General features: G+C 42.7%; 2 protein-coding genes across 2 annotated transcripts in view; one reads left to right on the top strand and one right to left on the bottom strand.

Moving 5' to 3' along the window:
- LOC109146432 overlaps positions 1 to 6906 on the bottom strand; it is a 1056471-nt gene extending 1049565 nt beyond the window's left edge. Inside the window, exons 1-2 of the mRNA XM_039566994.1 lie at positions 6724 to 6906; positions 4955 to 5579 (exon numbers count right to left, since the gene is read on the bottom strand). Of these exons, the coding sequence (XP_039422928.1) occupies positions 4955 to 5579; positions 6724 to 6906 (808 nt within the window). The remainder of the gene's footprint in view (positions 1 to 4954; positions 5580 to 6723) is intronic.
- A 12079-nt stretch (positions 6907 to 18985) lies between these two features.
- RFESD (Rieske Fe-S domain containing) lies at positions 18986 to 22447 on the top strand. Its single transcript, XM_010413127.4, has 4 exons — positions 18986 to 19835; positions 20627 to 20807; positions 20898 to 20932; positions 21135 to 22447. Exons 1-4 carry the CDS (start codon positions 19758 to 19760, stop codon positions 21426 to 21428), a joined length of 588 nt encoding a protein of 195 aa, XP_010411429.1. The 5' UTR covers positions 18986 to 19757; the 3' UTR covers positions 21429 to 22447.
- The last annotated feature ends 204 nt before the right edge of the window (positions 22448 to 22651 follow it).

Genomic DNA, 22651 nt, shown 5'->3' with positions numbered 1-22651 from the left:
GCTGCCAGCACGGACCCCAGCATGGCCAGAGGGCACAGAGACGGCACAGCAGGGGAGGGCAGACGGTCAAATCACCCAGTTTCCCTGAGAAGTTTAGCGCCAATGAGCCTTAATGAGCAAATAGCCACAGGATTATCAACACTTATAACTCTCCGTTTCAAGTCTTGCTACACTGTACCTATATATGTATCTAGATAAGTAGTAGTCAGAAACACTGTTGTCAAGTCTTATATAACCTGGTTCCGTGTCCTCTCTTTGAGTAACCCGAGCGTCTCCTTTCAAAGATGATGACACTCTGCTTTTTCTGCACCTTCCTCGTGTTTCATTTTTGTGAGTTTCTGATGTGTTTCAGCCACCTGTCAATAGGGTCAAATTAACCACTCTATCACTCTTTAAAGAACTGGAAGTCTGATGCATTTTTTCTAACTACTGTCAACATTCAGCTGGACAATGAATTATCATTTAAAATAACAAGCCATATTTTCCTGCTTTCCAGCTGAAGCCATAACAAATCCCAGGGCATTGTGTGGGACCTGTCCACCTTGCAGTACATAAGGAGGTGACCTCAAGAGTGCAAATTCCAACTCTGGCTCTTGCATGAAATCAAAAGTAAAAGCAGACCCAGACAGCCCTCGGATAAAATTTTTTGAAGAAAAAATGAAAGCTTTATTTGTTCTCCAGCACTATGAACAGAAAGAGGAGAGCAGCAGCAGCCCATACTGAAATTCCAGTGTGGAAAAGATCAACAAACTGAAAAAGCGGAAACAGGACCCTCATTAACTGCAGTTAACAGCTCCACCTCGTGGTAAAATGATTATTTCTGCAAGGCCGTGCTGACAGGGACTTGGGGATTGCTGGGTGGGTCAAAGCTAGCGTTGCCCTGTGGCAGCTTTGCCTGTCCTCATCATCTGCGTGGAACTGCAGTACACAAAGCACAGGCAATTGAGTTCAGGTTGTGTAGGAATCCCACCTTCCCTTCTGGGATGAAGCTTCAGGGTCAGCTGAGGAAGGAATCACCAGACCTGTGAGGGCTAGCCGGGCTCCTAGAACTTGCCAAGTGGGGCAAAGGACACCTGACTCACACACACTGCATGTAAATGTGCACTTGGGACCATGCTTGACTTCTAGGAATTAAAAAGCATGATGTTGCACCCTCTCTGTGGAATAACATTCTTTGTCCTGTTCTGTCAGTTTAATGGATTGTCCAAATCTTACACAGTGGCAAAGAAAGGACTATAGCTAAAATCAATTCTTCCTCGTTGTGGTCCGTGAGGAGATCTTAAGTGGTCTGTGGCACAAAAAAATGGGGATTCTGTGATGAAAACCAGGTAGTTCTGATAAAAAATACATTCTTCTTAGAAGAGAGATACTAAAGTACTCAACCTACCTCTAAGTATTTCTTTTCTTGTTGATATACTTCCACAAGCTTCGTACGTACATAATTTCTACTTGTCACAACTACAAAAGAGGAAGAAAACCACACACAAACACGCTAAGTTTTCCAGAAAATACAAAAATGGCTTTCAATTTCTAACCAATAATTATTAATAGGTTCAACTGCCAAAAAAATACTACTGATTACCCTAAAAGTTTTGCTCATTGATGCTCTAACTGACTAAAAAGAAAAAAAAATGCTTCAAGAGGTTTTGCTCTTCTTTCTGAAAAAAAGTAAAATTAAGGAAACAAATCGAACGCTCCAGTCAGTTACAGTGGTAACTGAGAGTCAGATTTGTTTAGAACTGTACCTCTATGAATAGGATGACATATATTCTAGCAAGCCTACTAATTAATGCAGACAATGAACCAGCAGACCTAAATGCTTAAAGGCACTGACTTTAGTCAGAGGACAAAGGATAACAGAACTCTCTTAACTACTAACCTCAAGCACAATTATTCCAGTATTTGCTCTATTGAAATGGACAGGAACAAGAAACCTTATACAGTTACAGCATCTTGACACACCAGTGTGACAAGGCCTTTTTAAAAATAATGCCTAATCAGTGTATCAGCAAAGGCATCCACTGAATTATAAATCCTAAGAGTGAACTTTGGTGCTCAATATCCTTTGCTTTTCATAGAGTTCCAAGAGCTTTTGGTCTGCTAAGTCTCCTTTGACATCTGTTTCGTTGGATGGTTGGACTTCTCATAGGAATTTGATGATCACCTTACTATTAAAAAAAAAAAAAAAGGCAAGATTTAGTGTTAAAGGTTAGGTATCATGAGAACAAATTCTGTCGACAAAAGTTATTCCATTACCTTCTATGAAGTCAAGTGTAGTAATCACTGAGCAGAATCTACCTTGATACTTCTGCACAGCCTTCTGAGTCCTCTTATTTTAAGTGAAAACTTTCCTCACTTCCTGAGCTAATTACCAACAACTGTGTGAAACCTGTATATATTACATAATCCTGCCTGCACATCAAACAATATACAAAGCACATTGTCATGCCATGAAAGACCTAGATCCTAGCATCATACTGTTTTGTAGAGTAACAAAAAGGCAGAATATAAATGCAAAACTGGGGAATTTCAGTATCAGGCACCTTTAAATCAGGCACCAACAATTACAATTTTAAAAAGGTATTTATATTGAAAATACTAAGCCCCTTAGAAAAACAGAGGTTGTTGCTACCAGAGACAGACTTAATATGCAACCTTATGTGTCATAAACCTCCAAATGACACACAAATGAATGTGTTAACCATATACTGCAACAGGCTGTCATGCACCAGCACATGGCTGTTATAAATGTATTGCTTTTAAGGAACAAGAGCAAAATTCAGTAACAATCCACTTCATGCTGAAAGCTGGAAAAATAAGATAAGATCAACTAGACAAACTAGTTAAAGTAGAGAAGCATTGTCAAGTATTTCTTCAGCTACAAGCAGAGAAATTTCCAAGCATGGACGAATTGCCTGTATTTGTTTCAATTCATGTTTTCCCTTGTAAGCTTCACTGCTGTCTAAACAATAAATACAAACTTAAATACACTGAAACTAAAGTTCACCATGGTTTTACATTGGGCACAAAAGTAACACAAACCTCAGCTTCTTTGAAGCTACCACAGAACTAAGGGCCTCGAGAAAACACGATCCAAGTCTCACCTCTACTTTGTTCCTGTATTCCACTCTGTATTTACACTTTTCAGGGAGAGAAAAAGTGGATCTGGACCATAACAGACAGTAACTGGTTTGGTTCAAGATCAATACCCTTCTTATACTCTCTTTTGGCCTGATCAGGTTGCTCTAAACCAGCAGCTGCTGGGTCAATGAATAACCAAGAATGGTAGATATTTTTGTCTTACTTCAAGACTGCCTAAAATTACACAGTTTTAAGTGAAATAATGAATGAAATGTATCTTATATATCTATGGCTTGCATTCTGTCTTTATAGTTTAGTGAAACTATGCAAACAGGTAACACTAGAAGATAAGCAATTCTTGGGAAAAAAATCATAAATTCAGCTTTTCCTGACAGAAAATGTTTAATATCTGGACTGTTCTGTCAGTAATCATACCTGGAGCTCAACAATCTAAGCCCCCCTCTGAGGTCTAGATTAGAAATGGATTTTTAACATGATCATTCTACACTTCATATTCTTACCACCACATATAAACAAATGCAAAAGGAAGGGGCATAAAAGTTCACCTGTGGTCAACGGACATGAATGATCAATGAAGTTATGAAAATGAAACCTGAAAGCTGATTTCAACCATTATGTCAATAAGGTACTCCACACTCTGCATTACTTTACAGCTGTAAGGGTAGGAACAACAAACAAAATGTGCAAAAATTATTACTATATTAAAATAATTATATTAATTGTAATACAATACGATATAATTATACAATATATGCTATTGTATTGTATATAATTATATCATATATAATTATTAATTATGATATAATTATAATTAAATATTACTATAATAAAATAATTATCTTGCAGTGTTTTGAGGCTTCCTTAAATTCTTTATTTCGTATGGCATCTCCAGTCGTCTCTTTAATGTTGTCCCCACTGCCTTATTTGACATTATGGATACTAAGTAAAAATGACATAAAATCAGTTCTTATAAAAAGATATAGTTAACTCAAAATATTGTTTATATCCTACTATAATTGCACAGAGAGTATTTTAAACACAGTTAAAAATCCCAAAATACAGACACACCAAGAACTGCTGGAAAACAATAATATGGTTTAAAAGTGCTTAAGTTTAGCTCCAACGTAGGATCCAGTCAGTATTCCAAGCAGCTAAATTATACAAAATAGTCACCCCAGAATGAAAGCTTTGTTAAGGCTTAGGATAAATTTAAATAAGGGAAGATGTGTTATAGGACAGGCACATCAGTTAGGAAGACACCCTGCACGTAGCCTCTTTTTAAAGAGGAATTGCTAAGCAGTGAACTGTGTTCAAGAGGCATTTTACACAGGACGTGATGGAGTGAATCCTGGGGACCAGGGGTTTCCTGCCAGCCTTTTCCATGGCCAGTCTGTTGGTGCCCCATGGTGCTCCTCTCCCTTCACACACACTTAAGGCAAACCCCACTTCCAAATGCAGCCAGGGAGCGAAAAAGTGTAGGTATTTAAGGACACACCAAAGAGGCATTCACACTTTTGAACTCTGTCATAATAACCATGCTCTGTTTTGGTGTATATCTAACTATTTTGCCTCAAATGAGCCTGAGAAACGCCACGGTCAAAACTGCCTAAATGGGCTGAGAAATCACAGTGGCAGCGTCGGCATTGAAAGAGACAGGAAAAGCGACGAGCTGAAGAAGAAAAAAAAACCTTTCAGCAGCTGAAACGCAAAAGATAAAGAGTAGCAGAAGGGCCCAGTGATAAATCAAAGACAAATTAGTAGATCAATAGTAATGAAAGGAAAAATGAGGAGAGCGAATTAGAACTGTTCCCTCGGAGCCCTAAAAATATTGGGAAAAATCTCTCCAACGTACATTGATCAGCAGCTCCTGGAGGGAAATTTGCGTCCCAAGAAGGCACAGACGCCTCGGCCATCACAAGCGCACCCCGCCGTGGCCCCTGTCCAGCCTGAGCCGCACTGTCACCCACCGCGACAAGGGACACCGCAACAGCACCCGCCCGGGCACGGCGGGAGATGTAGTTCGCGTCGCCCCGGGACACGCTGGGAGCTGTAGTCCGGGGACACGGGGCTCCTTGCTGGCCGCCTGTGGCTCCTGATAAGCGCCCGGGGAGCGCCCGCGTCCCGGCGGGGAGCGAGGAATCGCGGCGGGGACCGCCAAGGTTGTGGCAGCGAGGATGTGGCCGCGAGGGCTTCCCGGGGGGGTTTGGTACCCTTGAGTTCCAAACCGAACTCGGCTTTGTTCCCGGGAATGTGCTCCGCCCTTGCATCAGACGTTTGGCAGCGGTCAGGCACCGCTGCACCCGCGGTCGGGTGAGGTACCCGCAGAGGGGCACGGCAGCCGCTCCTGGAACAGAGACGCTGTGTGGGATGAACCCTCTTCCGTCGGCTTGGAAAGCAGCAGGGAAAGGAAGGTCGGTAAATGCTGTTATCCTTGCCGTGGTGTGTCCCAAGAACGTTAGGGATGGGATGGACAATTCCTGTAATCACAGATGAAAAATTTGACTGAGTTAGGATGTTGAGCCTCACATATTGATTGACCCAGGCTTTTATTAATTATAAAAACCACTACAGTTCCAGATACACCCAGCTAAAAGGATACAGGAACCAGTAGCTATGCTTTTATGAATTTCTAGTAGCTTTATTACTTTATTATGAATGAAGTGATTTATTCATAAATTTTTATCAATAAATCCAACGCCTATCAAGACAGGTAGAGAAGATTTTTTTCATTTCCAAATACTTAGTATATCCCCTTGTGAACAGCTAAAGACAGCAAATCTTTTACCATTTCTCCCCCACTCTTCTCTCTGTTCACCCAGGGTATTGGACCTGCTTTACTCACAGGAAAGGGAAAGCCTCGGTTTCTCTGCCTCACCCGAGCCTTCCTTACTGTGGAATCCAACATAAACTCCATGGTATTATTTCAAAGACAGATTAACCATTTTGATTATATTACTGGTAGAGAACAGGAAGTGTTGGGTGCTGTTGAAACTACCAGTTTTTTCTGGAAAAATAAAGTGCTTCAACTCCTGGGGGCTGTTCAAAGGTCTGGGCTTTCACTTGTAAGTGTGCCTGCCTTAGTGGTGGATGGTGCACCCTGTGGAAGCCTCTCACCTGTTTAGACAAGCAGGACAAAGTTTTCCTTTTCAGGGAAGAAGATTGGGCTGTGTCTGGCCTCCAGTGCAGTGACCTGTGTCTTGAGCAACCCACTTTCTGCTGCTGTGTCACATCAGGGTCTGTGCTTCTCACAGTGCTTGCTGGTGGGAAGTGCTGGTTGGCAATTCAGCTCCTAAATTTTCTTGAGGTTAACCAAGTGATGGCAGGCTCTGCTTGCAATGCAGCTTGAGTTCCTGGATGACATGTGCTTGCTAGTGCTGCTCAGAATTAGGGTACTGCCTCAGGTCCCTCAAAACCATGAAGTCCTACACGGTTCTTGGAGAGTGGGTCTCCAGACATAGGCTGCAGATTTTTCATATTCTCAGGCTGTTCAAGAAGCTACTTTCACTGCATAGACATGTTGCCTACCCAGTAACAGCGGTGTACAGTCTTTCAAACAAAGCATATCTGTGTTGGAGAAACTCGTGAGCATGTAGTTGACAGGATGATGTGTCAGTTGTGTACTTTCTCACAAGATGTTTCAGCTCCAAGTCCCTTTTCCAAGTTCCTCCTGCAGATTACAGCTTTACTTCCAGCTTGTCCTACTGAGTGCTTGTTCCAGTTGCCATTTATAGTTGTGTACCACATCAGGCCATTAGTCTTTTGGCAAACTTGGGTACCAGCTGATTCCAGCTGCTGGGATGCCATGGTTAGCTCTATTGATGCTAAATGAAATTATTTTCTCTACAATGCTGTGTTGTCCAAGAACATTTGCTGTCAAAAAGCAAATGGAGGCAATTTTTTCTACTGAGTGCATTCCTTGGTATGAACTCTAAAGGGTTGTGGGGTATGCCCAGCCACTGCCCTGGAAGGATCTCTGCTGAGATAAGAGATTTCACAATCGCCCAGCAGGACTCCCTGGAAAGGGAACCACGTTGGTCATAGTGAGAAAAGACAGACCCACAATCCTTTAGGAGACCCTATGCAGATTTCTTCGTAACCCATTGGCCTGTACCCATCCCAGATCCTCTGTAACCCATTGGTCCTTTACTGATCCCCTGTATCCCTATAAAAGCAAGCCCAATGGGCCCCTGTGGCTCAGAGAGGGTTCTCGTCCCTGGCTCTCCCCTTCGCCAGAGGGGACCCACAATAAAGCTACCTTCGTGCGGAACCAGCCACACGAGCCTCTCGTCTCTCTCTGGTCTGGCTTGGCCTGGAGGCTGCCCTGCAGAGCTGAGCTGGAATCACGAGCTGATATCACTAAAGAGCTGACAGCCTCTGCAAGGGCCCTCCTGGCAGCAGCTGAGGGAAGACACCGGACCTCGGGAAGGCGATTCCTTTCGGGACCATCTCCCTGGACCGGTCACCTCTTCCTGGGTCGGAGCCACTGACCCCCCTCCACCAGCTGCAATAAAGGGTAAAGAAAATTACCTTAACTATGAAATAAAGAGTGATGGAAGGGTGGTTAGTGAGGTAGTGAAGTGCTACTGCTGTAAGGTTAAAATATTGGAAACAGTGTCATTGTAACTGTAATCTTAAAACATTTCAGTAATTTACAAGAACTATTTCCTACTGTGGAGCAAAATTTTAGTGTGCTTAACTGTTTTCTGGGTTCTCTACGAGACCTTACGAAGTCAAATTCTGTGCAGTATCCTTTGTAAATTCTCACTTGGATGAGTGCCTGCCCCTGGGGAAATGTGTGTGATGGAAGCAATAGCAACACAGACTGTAAATTTTTCATGTTTGCTCTACTTAATTTTTGATGGGGGGGATTTGTACTCTCACAGATTATTACAGAAAATTCAAATAGTAAAACCTGAAGTGTAAATTTGGAAATATATCTCCTAAGCTACAACAAAAACAGAGTAAGGAACGGAGAGAAAGACTTACATTGTTTGATCTATATTCTGGAAAAGATGAAGACAGAAAGAAACTTACGCATCTAATGCTTTGACCGATGTCTAATGTTTAATATAGGACAATTATGTTAAATATGGCTTTTGTTTCAAATGGTTATTTTAAAAACAGATACAGAATTAAAAAAAAAAAAAAAACAGGAAAGGAAAAAAAAAGGCATTTTCTTATTTAAAAAACATTGCAGATTTCAGTGGGAGAATCACCTCCCTTCAAGTGCTTTGCCAGTGTTTATCTGACAGCATCTCTCATAAGGGTTCAGTCTCTCAGGTGTCGTAGAACAGGCCTGATCATAATGAGAGCATTTCAGCTCCAACAGGATAATTGGAAATTGGATATTTCTTTCTGTCGTGTCCTTTGGGATCTTCTACAATTGAGCTATCAGATGTTTTGATGGGTAATTGTGATGGTAATGGTGGTGGTGTAAAAATAATAAAAACAATGAGGATGATCATAAGTATTTCTTGCAGTTGAATAGCAGCCTGAGAGTTATTTGGGAGGACTTTTATTAAAAGCCCCAGCATACGCCCAGAACAAACCCATTATCCACCTTGTGTGGAGCTGATAATGGGAAAAATGATGTTTTTCTCACTTCCGTTCAAATTACTCACCTTAGGCAAGCAGGGAAGAGACTTTTCCTGGTCTGATTTATTTAATTTTTTATTCCCAAGGGCTTTGCAACACTTTACACAATAATCAGCCACCATATTCCCTTGCGTTTGGGACACCATCAATCTGAGGGTGATCATCACCATAGAGATCCCATGGGGGAAATCTCATGGTCACAAAAAGAAGCCAGTTGGTTGCTGCTTGTCCTGGTGTTCAAGGCTCCCTTGGCCCCGTCTGTTCTAACAACTCCTCAAAGGCTCTGCCAAACCCCTGCTGTGCTCCCACAGGCTTCAGTGTAAAAGGGGGAAGCAAAGGCACAGGGAGGTGATGTGAGAACAAATTTGTCATTGTCTGGGTGATTTCTGCTTGCCGTCACAGCAGCCAAGCCGAGCTGGTTTGTCACTTACCCTCTTCATACTCAACCTGACCTTCTCCAGCAGGAAAAGGTACAGCCTGCTGAAACACTAGCACTCGACTTCGATTGCTACAGGGTGGTGCCTGGGGAAGAAAAATGACCTGAGCACCTCCATGCAAATTGTCTGCTGTTAAATTAGAATAGAGGAAAGAAATTAGAGATTAGAGACTAGACACTAGACTGGACTAGACTAGACTAGACTAGAGTATTTCATTTGAAAGGGACCTACAGCTGTCATCAATTCCAGCTCCCTGACCCCTTCAGGGATGACACAAAGTTAAAGCCACATTAAAGACATTGTCCAAATGCCTCTGGAACACTGACGCCTCTCAAGGAAGCCTGTTCCAGTGTTTGGCCTCCCTCTGGTAGAGAAATGTTTCCTCATGTGAAGTCTGAACCTGCCCTGACACATCTGAGTCATTTCCATGGGTCCTGTCATGAATCCCAGGGAGAAGAGATCAGCACCTCCCTCTGCACTTCCCCCAGAGGATGGTCAGTTTGTGAAGTACTACACGGACAATTTTTCTACCAAAACGCTTTCTTTGAGCAGGGGTGGAAGGATGCTTCCAATATTTAGTACATCTCTGCTTCAGGACAAAGGTGGAGTGAGAGGAGACATGTGGTAGTGTTGGCAGAGGAGAAGAGAGAGGGAGGCTGAAGCTGGGAAGAAGCAGATGTGGACCAGAGGTCTCTGCTCAAATGTCCCCTCTTTGCCTATACCCCGTCCCCTCAAGTTCTCCTAAAGCCCCACAGTACCAGGAAGGCTTTTTGCTGATATTAAACAGAAGGAAATTGTTGCTATACATAGCTGTAATTGTTTTTTTCAGTCTTGATCTGAAGTTCATGGTTTAGAACAGTCTGTATGGTGCTTGTTGTAAGTGATGCTTTATGTAATCATTCTGTCTGAGATGTATTGTGAATATACGAACCTCCAATGTGAAGTAGTAAGACACAATGGAAATCTCTCTTTTCTTTTAACCTCTTCTGTGCCACTGTAGCTTTTCAGCATTTCTAGAGCACAAAAAAATCTTGTTATATGAAAAGCTAACAAATAATGCTTCCAAAGAAGTAGATGTTTTTTATTCTGTCTCATGTGGTCTCTCCAGGTGCTTCTATCTACCAGAAAAATGCAAATGGTTTACAACAGCTTTCACTGCATAAAGGCATTAGCATTCTCTGCTGCTGAAGAACTGAATATTAGTTTTGAAAAAAAATTATGCTTACTTATAACAAAAAAAAAGTGGAGTTTTTGCAAATCATGACCTTTTCCACTGCAGAATTGTAAACTTTCTGTGTGCGATAAAACCAGAAATACTTGGAAACAAGGATATACAAATTAAGGTTAAGAGATGTGAATGTCATTGTAATCGGGTTGTGGGTTCTTTTCTTCTAGGAATTGTTGCAGTGGGGATCCTGCAACATGCATATATCAAACCAGGAGTCCCGTGGAAAGGAAATATATATGGACAGACAGATTCTTGCTAGCTGTTTCAGAGATGTTTATTTCCCCAGCCGCATGGCCGGGGCTCTGCCGAGGAACTGTCCCAGTCACGGGACCAAGGGTCCTTCTGCCCGCGCAGGGAACACAAACCAACCAATGGGAACGAGGCTGAGCAGGGGCAGGGAAACCCCATGTCTGTGCCCTCAGGGCCCCTCTCCCAGGGCTACACGGCAGGGGAGGGACCCCAACACCTCACCCGTTTTATTTTAATAAAAGGAGAATGAAAACAACTGGATAAACATAACAAGAACCATTTCAAGACAAAACAAGCCACCCTCCTGAGTCTTTAAATGTCCAATCAGATTCTGTGGAACATCTTAGGGCTGACAGAAGGGAGACAGAACTCTCTGAGCATGCTTTGTGGGGAAACTGAGGCAGGAGAGGGTTTAACTTCTTCCCTCCCCCTTTTCATCCTCCACTCGGCATTGGAAAGGGATTTTTGGGGAAACAGTTGGCAAAAGCATGGTTTTGTGAGGGAAACCATGGATGAAAAAACGGATTGGGAATACACTGGGGGTAACAGGACATAGGGTAAAAGGGAAAGGTGGGATTAGGAAAGGGAGACTGTAGGGGGGACTTACAATGGAGATATTGTCTAACATGACTACGATTTTTAGCATATATACTGCCTTTTACAGGAACACCATCAGGCCCAGTGACCTGTGATGCTTGTAACCCTTTTCTCCCTAGAACAATTTTGAATTCCACGACTTCTCCATCTCCCAAGCTTGGGATGCATTTTTCAGGGTTATTCTTTTTAATAGCAGTTCTATGCACGAATATGTCTTGCTGGTTGTCACACCTTGTTATAAAACCATAATTTTGCTTAACATTATACCATTTTACTATCCCTAAGGTCTTAGTTACTATGATCTTTTCCTTTTTCCGAGTGGCTGCTGTTTTCTGTCTCGCTGCGTCTTTGCTCTCTCCTTCGGTCGCTCCCGTGTTGGAATTGTCGGGGCTGCTCTTGCCTGCGCGCTCTTCCCGGGGTCGCGTTCGGGGCTGCGCGGGCCGGGCCGCGCCGCGCCGCTCAATTCTCCGTGCGTCGCCTCCTCCGGTCGCAGCTTCGCTGCCGCTGCCGGGCGCTGCACCCACGTCTCGGCTGGGCCCCCGAGCGACGACCCCCCCGCGCCCTGCTCCAGCGCGCGTCTCGGCTGGGCGCGGCTCTGCTCCACCGCCACCGCCGCCCGCCGCCGCCCGCGCGCCGCCTCTCTCGGCCGGGCATTCACGGGGCTCGCTCCACCACGCGCTGTGCTGGGCCGGGCGGGCACCGCCGGGTCCCGCTGCTCCTGCCGCGCCTCGCTCCGCCGCCGACACTGCGGCTCGCGTGGCTCCGCCCGCGCGCGGGAACTGCCTCGCTGCTGCTCGCAGAGCGCTCGGTGCACGTGGCCTGGGCCGCACGGTCCCTGTGCCAGGCTTCCCTTCGCCAGGACACAGCTGACATTGCTCAACAGTCTCGGTAACTAAATAATATTCACGAAAATATTCTTCCATCGGCATATATTTTGACTCCAATATTAACTGTGTCCAAACGGTTTTCCAAAAGCCCTTGGTAAGAATTAAATCCCAAGAAACATAGAAAAAGTTCTTAAACAACCATGCCAGGAAGTGTTTCAGTTCTTTTTGAGCTTGAATCAAGCTAAAATTTACAAATCGTTGTTCAAGAATCATTTTAAGTTTAAGATAAATGTCCATATGCGGCTCTGAGAGCCAAGACTCTTCCCACGGTTCCTCCATAGTTTAGATATGGAATAGCAAAGCAAAACCAAGAAGAGGAATCCAAAGTTTCCAGGGTTTACTCACACAAATCAGTCGCTTAGGGATCGGGGATCGTTCTGCTCTCAATTCTCCACCATTTGTTGCAGTGGGGATCCTGCAACACGCATATATCAAACCAGGAGTCCCGTGGAAAGGAAATATATATGGACAGACAGATTCTTGCTAGATGTTTCAGAGATGTTTATTTCCCCAGCCGCATGGCCGGAGCTCTGCCCAGGAACTGTTCCAGTCACGGGACCAAGGGTCCTTCTGCCCGCGCAGGGAACACAAACCAACCAGTGGGAACGAGGCTGAGCAGGGGCAGGGAAACCCCGTGTCTGTGCCCTCAGGGCCCCTCTCCCAGGGCTACACGGCGGGGGAGGGACCCCAACAAGGAATGGTGAGAAGTTTGTGGGGACAGGGAGAGCATGGGGGGAAAACATTTGCAAAAAGCAAATCTAGCTTGGACATGAAAGAAAACTTGCTAGGTGCTAATTGCTAGGTTAGATGTGCCTTGGAAAGCTGGGATTCCTTGTTTTCAAGTCACAGAGTTAAATTTTTGTCATCCTTAACCCAGGATGAATACATAAACTCCATAGGTTGCTGAGGTCCTTTCCACCACTACTTACACATTCCTGGTATGTGAACCACCATTTACTGATGAATGCCACCATTTACTGACCGTTTGCTGATTCTTCTGGAGTGTAAGAGTGTTTTGAAAACGACAAAGATCAATCTGTCTTTTGAATGCATCGATGAAGAACTTGAATTATAAGTCTGCTGGGAAGGTAATACGGAACAGAGTACCAACACAATATGCTTGTGAAACCTTGTGTTGTTGAGCAGATGGTCCTCTGCATTTTGCACAAGCTGGCACTTTGTCAGGGCATGTGGCTTCTTTCATAGCCCTGAATTACCATAGAAAAATAACAGGATTATCTTACACTTCTTTATAACTAAATGGATTGACACCTGTAAAAACAAATAGAAGAGTACTATAAAATTGGTCTGATGTATTCTTCTTATCAAGGTGTTAAGACCTGTCCTGCACTGTCCTGAAGACCTTTCCAAACTAAGTGAATTTCCACATTGTTCTGTAATCTCACATAATGCCCAATTTTTATGGTTTATAGTTATGCTACAGTTAATGAGATGCTATGCCAGTATTTCTGTACTTTCTCTAGAGTAAAATTCCAGGAGATTATTCTGTGACTCCTCTCTTAAAAAAAGACATGAGCTGGCAAAGCACACATTTCTGGATCCTAGGGTTTGTTTCCCGCTGATTTTTACAGGTATCTTTTAAAATAGCTTGGTACCAGTGGAAGTAGAGGGCAAACATGGAGGAGGTAGCAGTGCCTCCAAAGAGATTAGCACCTGGTGTTTCTTGGACCACAGATTAAAAACTATAAATTTATGGTACAAGGTTTTAAATCACATCTGGTGGTTTTTTGTTTGGTTTGTTTGGTTGGTTTTTAAAAATAAGTTAAATTCAGTTGCTAAAGTGATGTAATTTCTTCTTACCTTTAGGTAACTTCTGAAGATATTAAAATGCCCAAGTGGTTGCACAGGTGCATCCAGTAGATTATTACTCATCGTACACCAAGAATTGCACAGGAGAGTTCTCAGAGCAAAAAGTGAGGAAAGTGAAAGCATTTTATTATGCTGTGTGTGCAGGGACAGATGCCTTACAGGGTGGGTACTGTTCTGATTTTTTAAAGAAAATGCTCATAGGCTGGTCTTTGAGGGGGGAAAGAAGGCCTGGGAATAAATCATATAGATGTTGCTTACCCAGTCTATGAGACAAATAACTGCATAACTTGTGAGGCTTTTGCAAGATGAAGGCAGAGCACTCTGGAAAGTAATCACAACAAGCAATCAGAGACCAAGTAACTGCAGTAAAACCTGGCATGATGCAGGTACAAGAGGAACTAAAGGACTAACTAAGGAACTCACTGAAAAACTAACAAGAGGACCAAGTGTTGACTGAAATTATGGAAATAGTTGTGAAAGGGACAGACTGGCAAAACAGAGCTGGAAGGAGAGAAAAATTTTAGGGCATGGATGAAATGCTGTTCTGCATAGACTAAACAGTAAAGTTGCTCTTGAAGTCCTCCTTAGCAGCGTATTATTGCCAGTTTAGAAGAAAGAATTAATTGGGCATTCAGAATTCTTCCTAGTTTGAAGTAAGGTCTTCACAAATAAAAATGATAATGCAAATTGGTCTGAACTTAAAGTACTTTTTTTCCTTGATTTGAAAGAAATTTCCTTGCATTCTAATACGAGATTCTTGAATAAATAAGCTTATCTTTTTAGCAATGTTAGAATGATAAAATAATTTAAAAGACACTTAATTACTCTTCCACATTTTATTTAAAAACAACAACAAAAAAAGGTACCTAACAGAATCAAAGGGCTCCTGTAGAGTTGTAGGCACAGGAAGGAGAAACTTCCACTGATTATATATAAGGTGGACACTGCCAAAAGTCCTTCCCCCTGAATATAGTGTCAGGAGTTCTGATGTTCTGTTTTGCTGCTGTTGAAATAATTGTTAATATTTATGCTAAAAATGACACAAAAGTGATGACAGCAGATTTCCTGTGGTGCGTCCTTGCCTTTTGACATTTTTTATGGTTGTTCGGTCCCCTCCACACTTCACTGGGAGCCAGACTTGAGCATCTCCTTGGTGACTGTACATTAATCTGGGCTGAAGGCTTTGGGCTCTGCCTTCTGTGGCACAGAGGGGAATTGCCAACCCTCTAGGACTGGAAACCAGGATTCCTCAGGATTTGCACACTCCCTCATTGGTACAGAAGTTGGAAGGAATCTTTTGAATGTATCTTTTTCTTGTGGAAGGTGATATTTTTTTCAGCTCTATGAGACACTGGGCTTAAAACAATTTCCTTGTTACTGTTACTGTCATCAACACAGCTACAGGGAATGATTAGATACAGAATTATTTGTTGTTAAAAAAAGGTGGTTTAGATAAAAATAATCTCTGCTAGCTGTCATGCCTAACAGTCAACTATAGAAATGATAGTGCAAATGCATCCAGGAATAATATTAAACCTGAAAGGGAGGCAGGTTCATTAGCTTATCAGAGAAACTTCCATTATGAAGGGTCATGTGGAAGAAATGTGATAAAGACTCTGTATAGGAAATGTACCATTGATCTGTGCAAGCATGATAATACATCATAATATAATAATAAGATATAATAATGGATGTAGTTCTTACTTCCTTGGGTATGCAGGCCCTCATTATGAGACAGAGAATCAAAGAAATAAGGCTGGTATTAAATTACCTAAACACACATGGAAATCACTGTTAATAGGGAATTTCTGAAGTGACCTGTGATAAAACATGTAGGAGATGAATCTTAGTGAAACTAAACATTAGATGAAGTCACTGTGGGAGGTTTATCTGGGATCTTTCAAGCTACTGAAGAGGAAAACATTCTTTTCTATACAGACTGCAAAACTTGCTCTTTCAGAACTGTAGCGTGTAAACTGCAGTTTCTGGAGAGAACATGGAGCAGGAGGTAAAACTGTACTTCTAGCTGTAAAATCCAGAGAAAAATGCTTTTCTGTATTGTTCTACACTGGTTTTCTAAAAGTGGAACAAAATAGTTATCTGCTTGTCTCTTCTCAAATATTTTGAACCAGTTGTCCACTCGAAAATAGGATATAAAATCTGAGTAGCTTTGTCTTCCAACTACTTATATCAAATACTTACATACATGATGAGTTTAAAAATCTCTTGGGTTTTACTTTGTGCTTTTTCCAAAATAATATAATTGGTCTGCTAGAATTCAATGTAGTGCTGTTTAGTATTTTTTTGGGAAGTAATTGAATGCAGGAGTGTGCAATTTTTTGCTTGTTCAGCATGAGAAAATGCACACTGGGAGAGCTACCAGTGCTCTTGAGGATAAGCTAAAATCCAAAGGAGTCTTGATTAGCTGGAAAAATTATCTGAAATCAATCAGGTAAAATAATAATGGATTAGTTAAAAAAAAAAAAGGGAAAGGGAAAACCACTAAAACTGTGAACAAAAAACTGTCTAGGCTGCATTTTTACAGTTCGAAAAAAGTACTATATACCTGGAAATTTTACAGAAACAGAAACAGCATCAGCCAACCACATGATGTGATGAAAAAGGAAATTAGTGACTTGTGAGTATGGTTTAAAGGAGTACTGTTTGTAAGACACAAGAGGCAATTATTTTATTAACTGCAGTGAATGCTCAGGGTATTGTCTCTGCTTTGTGACTTTGTCTTTTAAGAAGGGCATAAACATATCAGAGCACTTGAAGGAAAATAACATAAATAAGGGACCTGTGAATTGTATTAGGTATCAGCTGTCAGAGCAACCTTGAGAAGTCCTCTGCAGTGACAAAGCCTTCACTTTGTGGAAAATGCTGCCACCAAGAGCAGGAAAAAGAAATTATTTTGGTTTTCAGGCAGGGCTGTTCTGATGAGCAATTTGGAGGAAAAAAAAAAAAACTCCAAGTGTTTAAACATGAAAACAGCCTGCCAAGCTATCTAAACTATGCTACTGGAATTAAGTTCAAAATATTTGTCAGGAATGGTACCAAAGTAGATGTGATCCTGCACAAGATCAGGAAGCTGGCAGAGGTCCCTTTGGGACGTTCTTTACAGCTCCTTTTTGTCAGCAGAGGGGTTGGTTTAGGCCTCACCATTATTACTTTAAAAACAGCCACTGAGCTTTCGATGTCACCTGCTTTGGTCTGTCAATCATTTTCGTACGCATGAGCTGTCATCAGCATGCTGAGGGTTTTGATGACACATATACAACCAGCTGTAAACATTGCACGTTGCTTGTGCCCGGTCCCACAGAAGCAGAACTCTCACATCACAGAAAAGTATAGGTTTGGCTGTATTTGTAATGTCAAAATGAAAAAAAAAAGAAAAACTCTACTGGTTCAGTGAGTGCAGGGAAAACTTCATAAAAAACAACAGAGCTAAATGAGGAGGGTACAGTCTCAGAGCAATATTCCTTCACTGCTCTGCCTTAAAACATGCCAGGCAGGAATAACTATAACAATGTTTTAGAAGACTTTTACCATAAGCAGGGGTGTTTTAAACATATCCATCCCATCGCAGTGTGCCTGTTATAGTCCCCTATGCGGTCTGTGCAGCTCATCAATTAACTAATGCAAGGATTGCACCAGCCTGCTTGAAATGAAATGGTCACATCTACACTGTTCTAGTGGGTTTAAAGAGCAGCAACCACAAAAAAAACACCACCACCACCAACACAACAGAAAAAGAGAGTAATTTCCTGGGCTGGACAATTTTATTTCTGAATGAGGTATCCCAAAATCCACAAATACGACCAAAATACTGGTAAGGCTTTGTAAGGATGACAAAAACTCAGGCTCTGAACGGGAATAAAGTCCGGTCAACTTGTGTAGCAACTGCCATCCTGCTGATCTTATCTGCTTCTCTAAGTTTGACATGAAAACATTGGGGGGGGGGGGGGGGGGGGCAAAATAAAATTAAAATAAAAACCATGTGCCCCAAGCTCAGGCAAGGCTAAGATAAAAGACACGGGCATCAGCAGCAGGACGGCGCCCGCTCCGAGGGGATGACGGGGGCAGTTCGGCTGAAGACGCGGGGTGAGTGGTCCCTCCTCTGTCTCTCCCTTCCCACCTGCAGCGGGGCTGCTGCTGCTCTGGTGGCCCTACCCGAGCCTCCGCGGAAGCTTGTGTGTATTTATATACCTCTATACATATGTGTGTGTGTGTGTGTGTGTATACACACATACACATGTCGGCTGCGCCGCCCCGGCGGAGCATCCCCCCAAGGAGAGCCGGGGAGAGCGGCGGGCGATCGCCCACGGCCCCGGCGGCAGGGGTATTTTTCCTTTTATCCAGAATAGCAAAAATTATTCAGAGCAGGGTGCAGCAAGGAATTGCCACAATTCACAAATTCAGCTCTGTTTCCAGCTGGAGAGGGAACCCTTCCGCTGCTCTCAAACCTCTTTGTCGTTCCCACCAGGTGGCACTTGGCAGCAGGGACAACTCTATGCGTGCTGTCTTCTGTGACTCAGAAAATATTAAAAGCAGAAAAACTTTTAAGAAAATATCTGAAAAAAGCTGTTAGAAGGCTATCTTACTGTGTATATGCGTTGAAATAACCTTTCCTCTTGCTGCCTGAAGTGTGCTCACTTCCTCGACTTGGTGCTGCTCCGGTAGCTCGGGATTCTGCTACGGAACTTGTGAGGTGCTGATGTGACCCATTTCCGCTTATCTAAGGGAATAAAGTTGCCTTGAGGGCTTTCTTTTGGAGGGCCCCTGATGTGCCAAGGTAGTCCTTAGTCCACACTTGTTTGTAGATAAGAGTGTAAGTATCAGCTGTGAAAGAAAGCTGTTGGCTACTGATTGCTTGCACAGTTTAAGCCATTCAGGGTCCACGATGTGCTGATGGTCTCAGTCAGGCTTCAGAATGGGAGCCTGGATAATTTATGTGCGAAAAATCCAAGCTGACCGTAAAATGTCATGGCTAAATGAGCTGGAGGTTAGGTGACAAGTGTTACTCTGATACCGGTTGGGACACACACATATACATGTATGTGTACAAATACCTGTGTGTGCGTGTGCTTCTGTTTCTATAGATGTATTTATACACACACGGGTTTTTAGAGGTGTGTTAATAAAAGCATTTTTAACTACAGACTTCTGCATTTTAGTATCTTTGCCAATGTGGAAAGTTTATAGGGAGAGTCAGCCAAAACGTGATGGCAAAATTTGGGGATTTCCTACTCTGGTTCCTGAGGTTAGTTTGCTTATCTCCTAAAAAGACTAAGTGTAAATGCCTGAGTGGATCGCCCTGTGAGTCTGGCAGTGACGTTTCTCTTTCTGGGTAAGACTGGGTGGTAGTTCCTTGAACTGGAAAGCAGGGAGTTGGTCTTAGCAGTTGGTCATGTGCAGATCAGTTAACAACTGGTCTTGGAAATGCCACACTGTCACTTAAACCAGTCTTCCCAGCGCAGTGGTTTATGAGGAAGCACGCAGTTGCTGATCCTGAGGACACACCACGTAACCTGTGACTGAGCAGGATTTTGGGAGCAGGCAGCACTGGCGTGGGCTCACGGTGAGGAGAGCAGCAGGAGGAACTGGAAGCTCTGCTCTTCTGTTATCAGGCCAGCTCCAGCGTGTCCCCGGTTCTTATCAGCCCTGGCAGAGCCGGTTTCTGACGCGCTGAGCCTCCACACGTCCTGCTGTAGGGTGCTGTTGGGGCTGGCCCCGTTGCCTCCTGCTTGCACTTAAAGAGGGGCTGCGAAGCACCTTGTGACATATGGGAGCAAGGCAGGGCAGTGCTGATAGACACCGTGAAGAGAGGGGATGCTGGACCTCATCATCCTCAGCCTCCACTACTTCATCTGCTTTCTCATCTCTGTTGCAATCTGGTGTGGACCAAAGGTACAGTGCAGCTCTCTGTGGCTCTGCACACCCCTGCAGCCAGGGAGACAGAGAGATCCCCCCCACCCAGCCCACGGTTCCCCTTTCTGTGTTTATAAAGACCTGTTTCAGCCTTATTTTTCTAAGGAAGTGAGGTTGTACTGGGAATTGAGGAAGAGCTGGAACACAGTGGCTAATTGTAAGTAAATTTAATGGGAAGGTTGCTTTTGTGATAAAACTGCTTATATTCTCTGTTGTGAGAGGGAGAGTCCGTTATATGTTTGAAATATGTAAGAGGAGGGAAGGAAAGGCAGGCACATTTGCTAAAAATGTCAGGCTGAATACAGCTTCTTAATAAATAATATTTTCTCCCCTTCACAGAATAATTTTTTATTGACTTAAATCACTTTATATTTCTAGCCATAATATTATGTGAAGAGTATCGGATTTGCATGTAAATGCTACCCATTGAGTACCTGAATTGTACAGTATTTTACATTTGCCATACTTGTATTTATTTGCACATGGGTTTTGAGGGGTGAAGGTGGTTTAGGTGCAGAGTAAATGAAAAGTGATTGAGAGTTTATCTTGCCTCAGCCTCAGGTATCAGGTTTCCGACAGCTGGTTTTCCTTGTCCTGATAGTTCTGTTAGAGAATATGCTGAGTGAACTTTATCACCAAGCTCTTGTGCTTTTCTACATCTGCACACTGATAGTCTTTCACTGAAACTTTTTCTCCCTCTGCCCACAGAAATCCAAATGTGAACTGCTTTATAAGTGACTTTTTCATTTGTTTGTACTGTGTGTTTTAAGGATGTGGATCGGCACAGCTCAAGTGCAGGAGGAGCTGAGGCGGAGCCAGATGGCCTTGTATTCATTGGCAAGGAAGAGGACATAAAGAAGTCCCAAAGAATAACAGCCAAAGTCGATGGCAGAGAAATTGTTGTTTTCTACCATGAGGGGAAATTTCATGCTCTGGACTCTCGCTGCTACCGTAAGATATTTGCCTGTGTGATCTCAGTGTTGCTAGAGTTAAGCATGAAGTGTGCTGCATAAATTAATATGGTGTTCTGCCATGTTTCAGATGAAGGAGGCCCTTTATGTCAAGGAGAAATAGAGGTATGTAAGCAAAATAAAAATAATGCAGAGGCATAGAGTCATATGGAAGCTCTAATGGATTTTTTCTAATGCCTTTATCTGAACATAATATTGAAAAAACCCAGTCATATACACATAATAGCAGACAGTCATACAGCCAAATTACCAAACATACATTTTGTCCTAGAAGATGACTTGCTATCTTTTCTTCTTCTTCCTGCAGGATATCGATGGACAAGCATGTATTGTTTGTCCTTGGCATAAGTTTAAAATTACCTTGGAAACAGGAGAAGGATTGTATGAAGGAATAAATCCTCTGGAGCCATCACTAACACCAAAGTGGCAATCAAAAGGAGTAAAACAAAGGATTCATAAGGTCACAATAGACAATGGAAACGTTTATGTGAATCCTCCAGATCTGTCTGTGAGCTTTGACTCTGATTATTATGCTGACAAGTACAAAATTGGTGGTGAATTAGCTATGGGAAAACAAAGTCACTCAGAAGCCGCGGAGTAGGTCACAGCCAAAAAGCAGAATCCCGGGGAATGCTCCAATGAAGAACATTTGTTGGGAAATAAAAATGTACTGTGCCATGAAGGTTGTCTCCAAATTATATTCCAGCGTTAATGTTATGTTAAAGCATCAAAATACATGGAAATGAGAAAGATAAGCAGCCCTGCATTGCCAGAAATGTGACTGATCTTGTGCTGAGGACATTTTTTTCACTTGCATTTCAAAAAAGACTTAATTACAGCAGAGTGCCTCATAATATTTGATATTTTGCTAGAACTATTTTAAATTTTAAGAGGGGATATTGTATATTACAGTTTATAAAACTTACTATGTAATTTAAGGTAGATAGTCAGGTGGAAAGGTTATCTTTATATGCTTAACAGTTTATACTTCTAATGCCTTTGGTAAAAATTGCATGGGAATTTTTAACTTTTGAAGTACTTGTGTGATCTCTAGGTGTTTATTAAGTGCCACAAAGGGAAGCACAGAATTTCAGCATATTTTGGTGCACTCCTTTGTGCCTATTTGTGCGTTGCTACCTTGAGTACATAGAGCCATTTTTTTTCCTTCTCCTCACTGAACTCTTGTTAGTTCATTGAATAATGTGGCAAGGATTTGTTATGTATAGCTTGTTCTTCCTGATTCTGTTGGTTAGAGGGAGCTGTTTGGTGTCATATGTGATGTAGTAGCCCTTGTTTGTTTTATTTTTTTATTTATTGTAACCATATTTTTATTCATTCATTTGAAAAAAAATCATGCTTTCTGTGTAGAGGCAAAAGTTGTGTTTTTCTGTGTGTGTTCACTGTACAATATCAGACCTGCCCCAAAAACCCCTTCCAAAGAAGTTTCTATCTGAGTTCTGCTGCCCTCCGGGACATGGTGGGCTCTTCTGTTAAGCCTGTGGAGCATCACGGAATCATTGAGGCTGGGAAACACCTCTAAGACCATCAAGTGCAATGGTTAAATCAGCCCTGCCAAGCCCACCACTAAACCATGTTCCCAAATGCCACACACATCCCTTAAATACACCATCCTGCATTGCTGCAATTCTTCAGCATGTTTTTTTGTGTGTGTGTGATGTGTTGGCTTTTTGCAAAGTTCATTAATAGTCAGGTTCAGTTTTAAATGCCTGCTCTTCAGCTTGAAGTTTCTCTTGTGTGTGCAGCAGGCTGGCTTGCTTTTAATGTATGTCACGGGCAACTAGGCCTGTGCCAACACAGTTGTTC

The sequence above is a fragment of the Corvus cornix genome, chromosome Z, assembly GCF_000738735.6.
Source record: "Corvus cornix cornix isolate S_Up_H32 chromosome Z, ASM73873v5, whole genome shotgun sequence".
NCBI lineage: Eukaryota > Metazoa > Chordata > Aves > Passeriformes > Corvidae > Corvus > Corvus cornix.
Note: the sequence above shows the minus strand (reverse complement) of the source record. Positions and strands in the feature narration are given on the sequence as shown.

What these genes read in the sequence shown, in the direction of transcription:
- RFESD (XM_010413127.4), top strand. Translation starts at nt 19,758, where the DNA reads ATGCTGGACCTCATCATCCTCAGCCTCCACTACTTCATCTGCTTTCTC. An exon ending in CAATCTGGTGTGGACCAAAG is followed by an intron (nt 19,836 to 20,626) that starts GTACAGTGCAGC and finishes GTGTGTTTTAAG; the next exon opens with GATGTGGATCGGCACAGCTC. An exon ending in TCTGGACTCTCGCTGCTACC is followed by an intron (nt 20,808 to 20,897) that starts GTAAGATATTTG and finishes GCCATGTTTCAG; the next exon opens with ATGAAGGAGGCCCTTTATGT.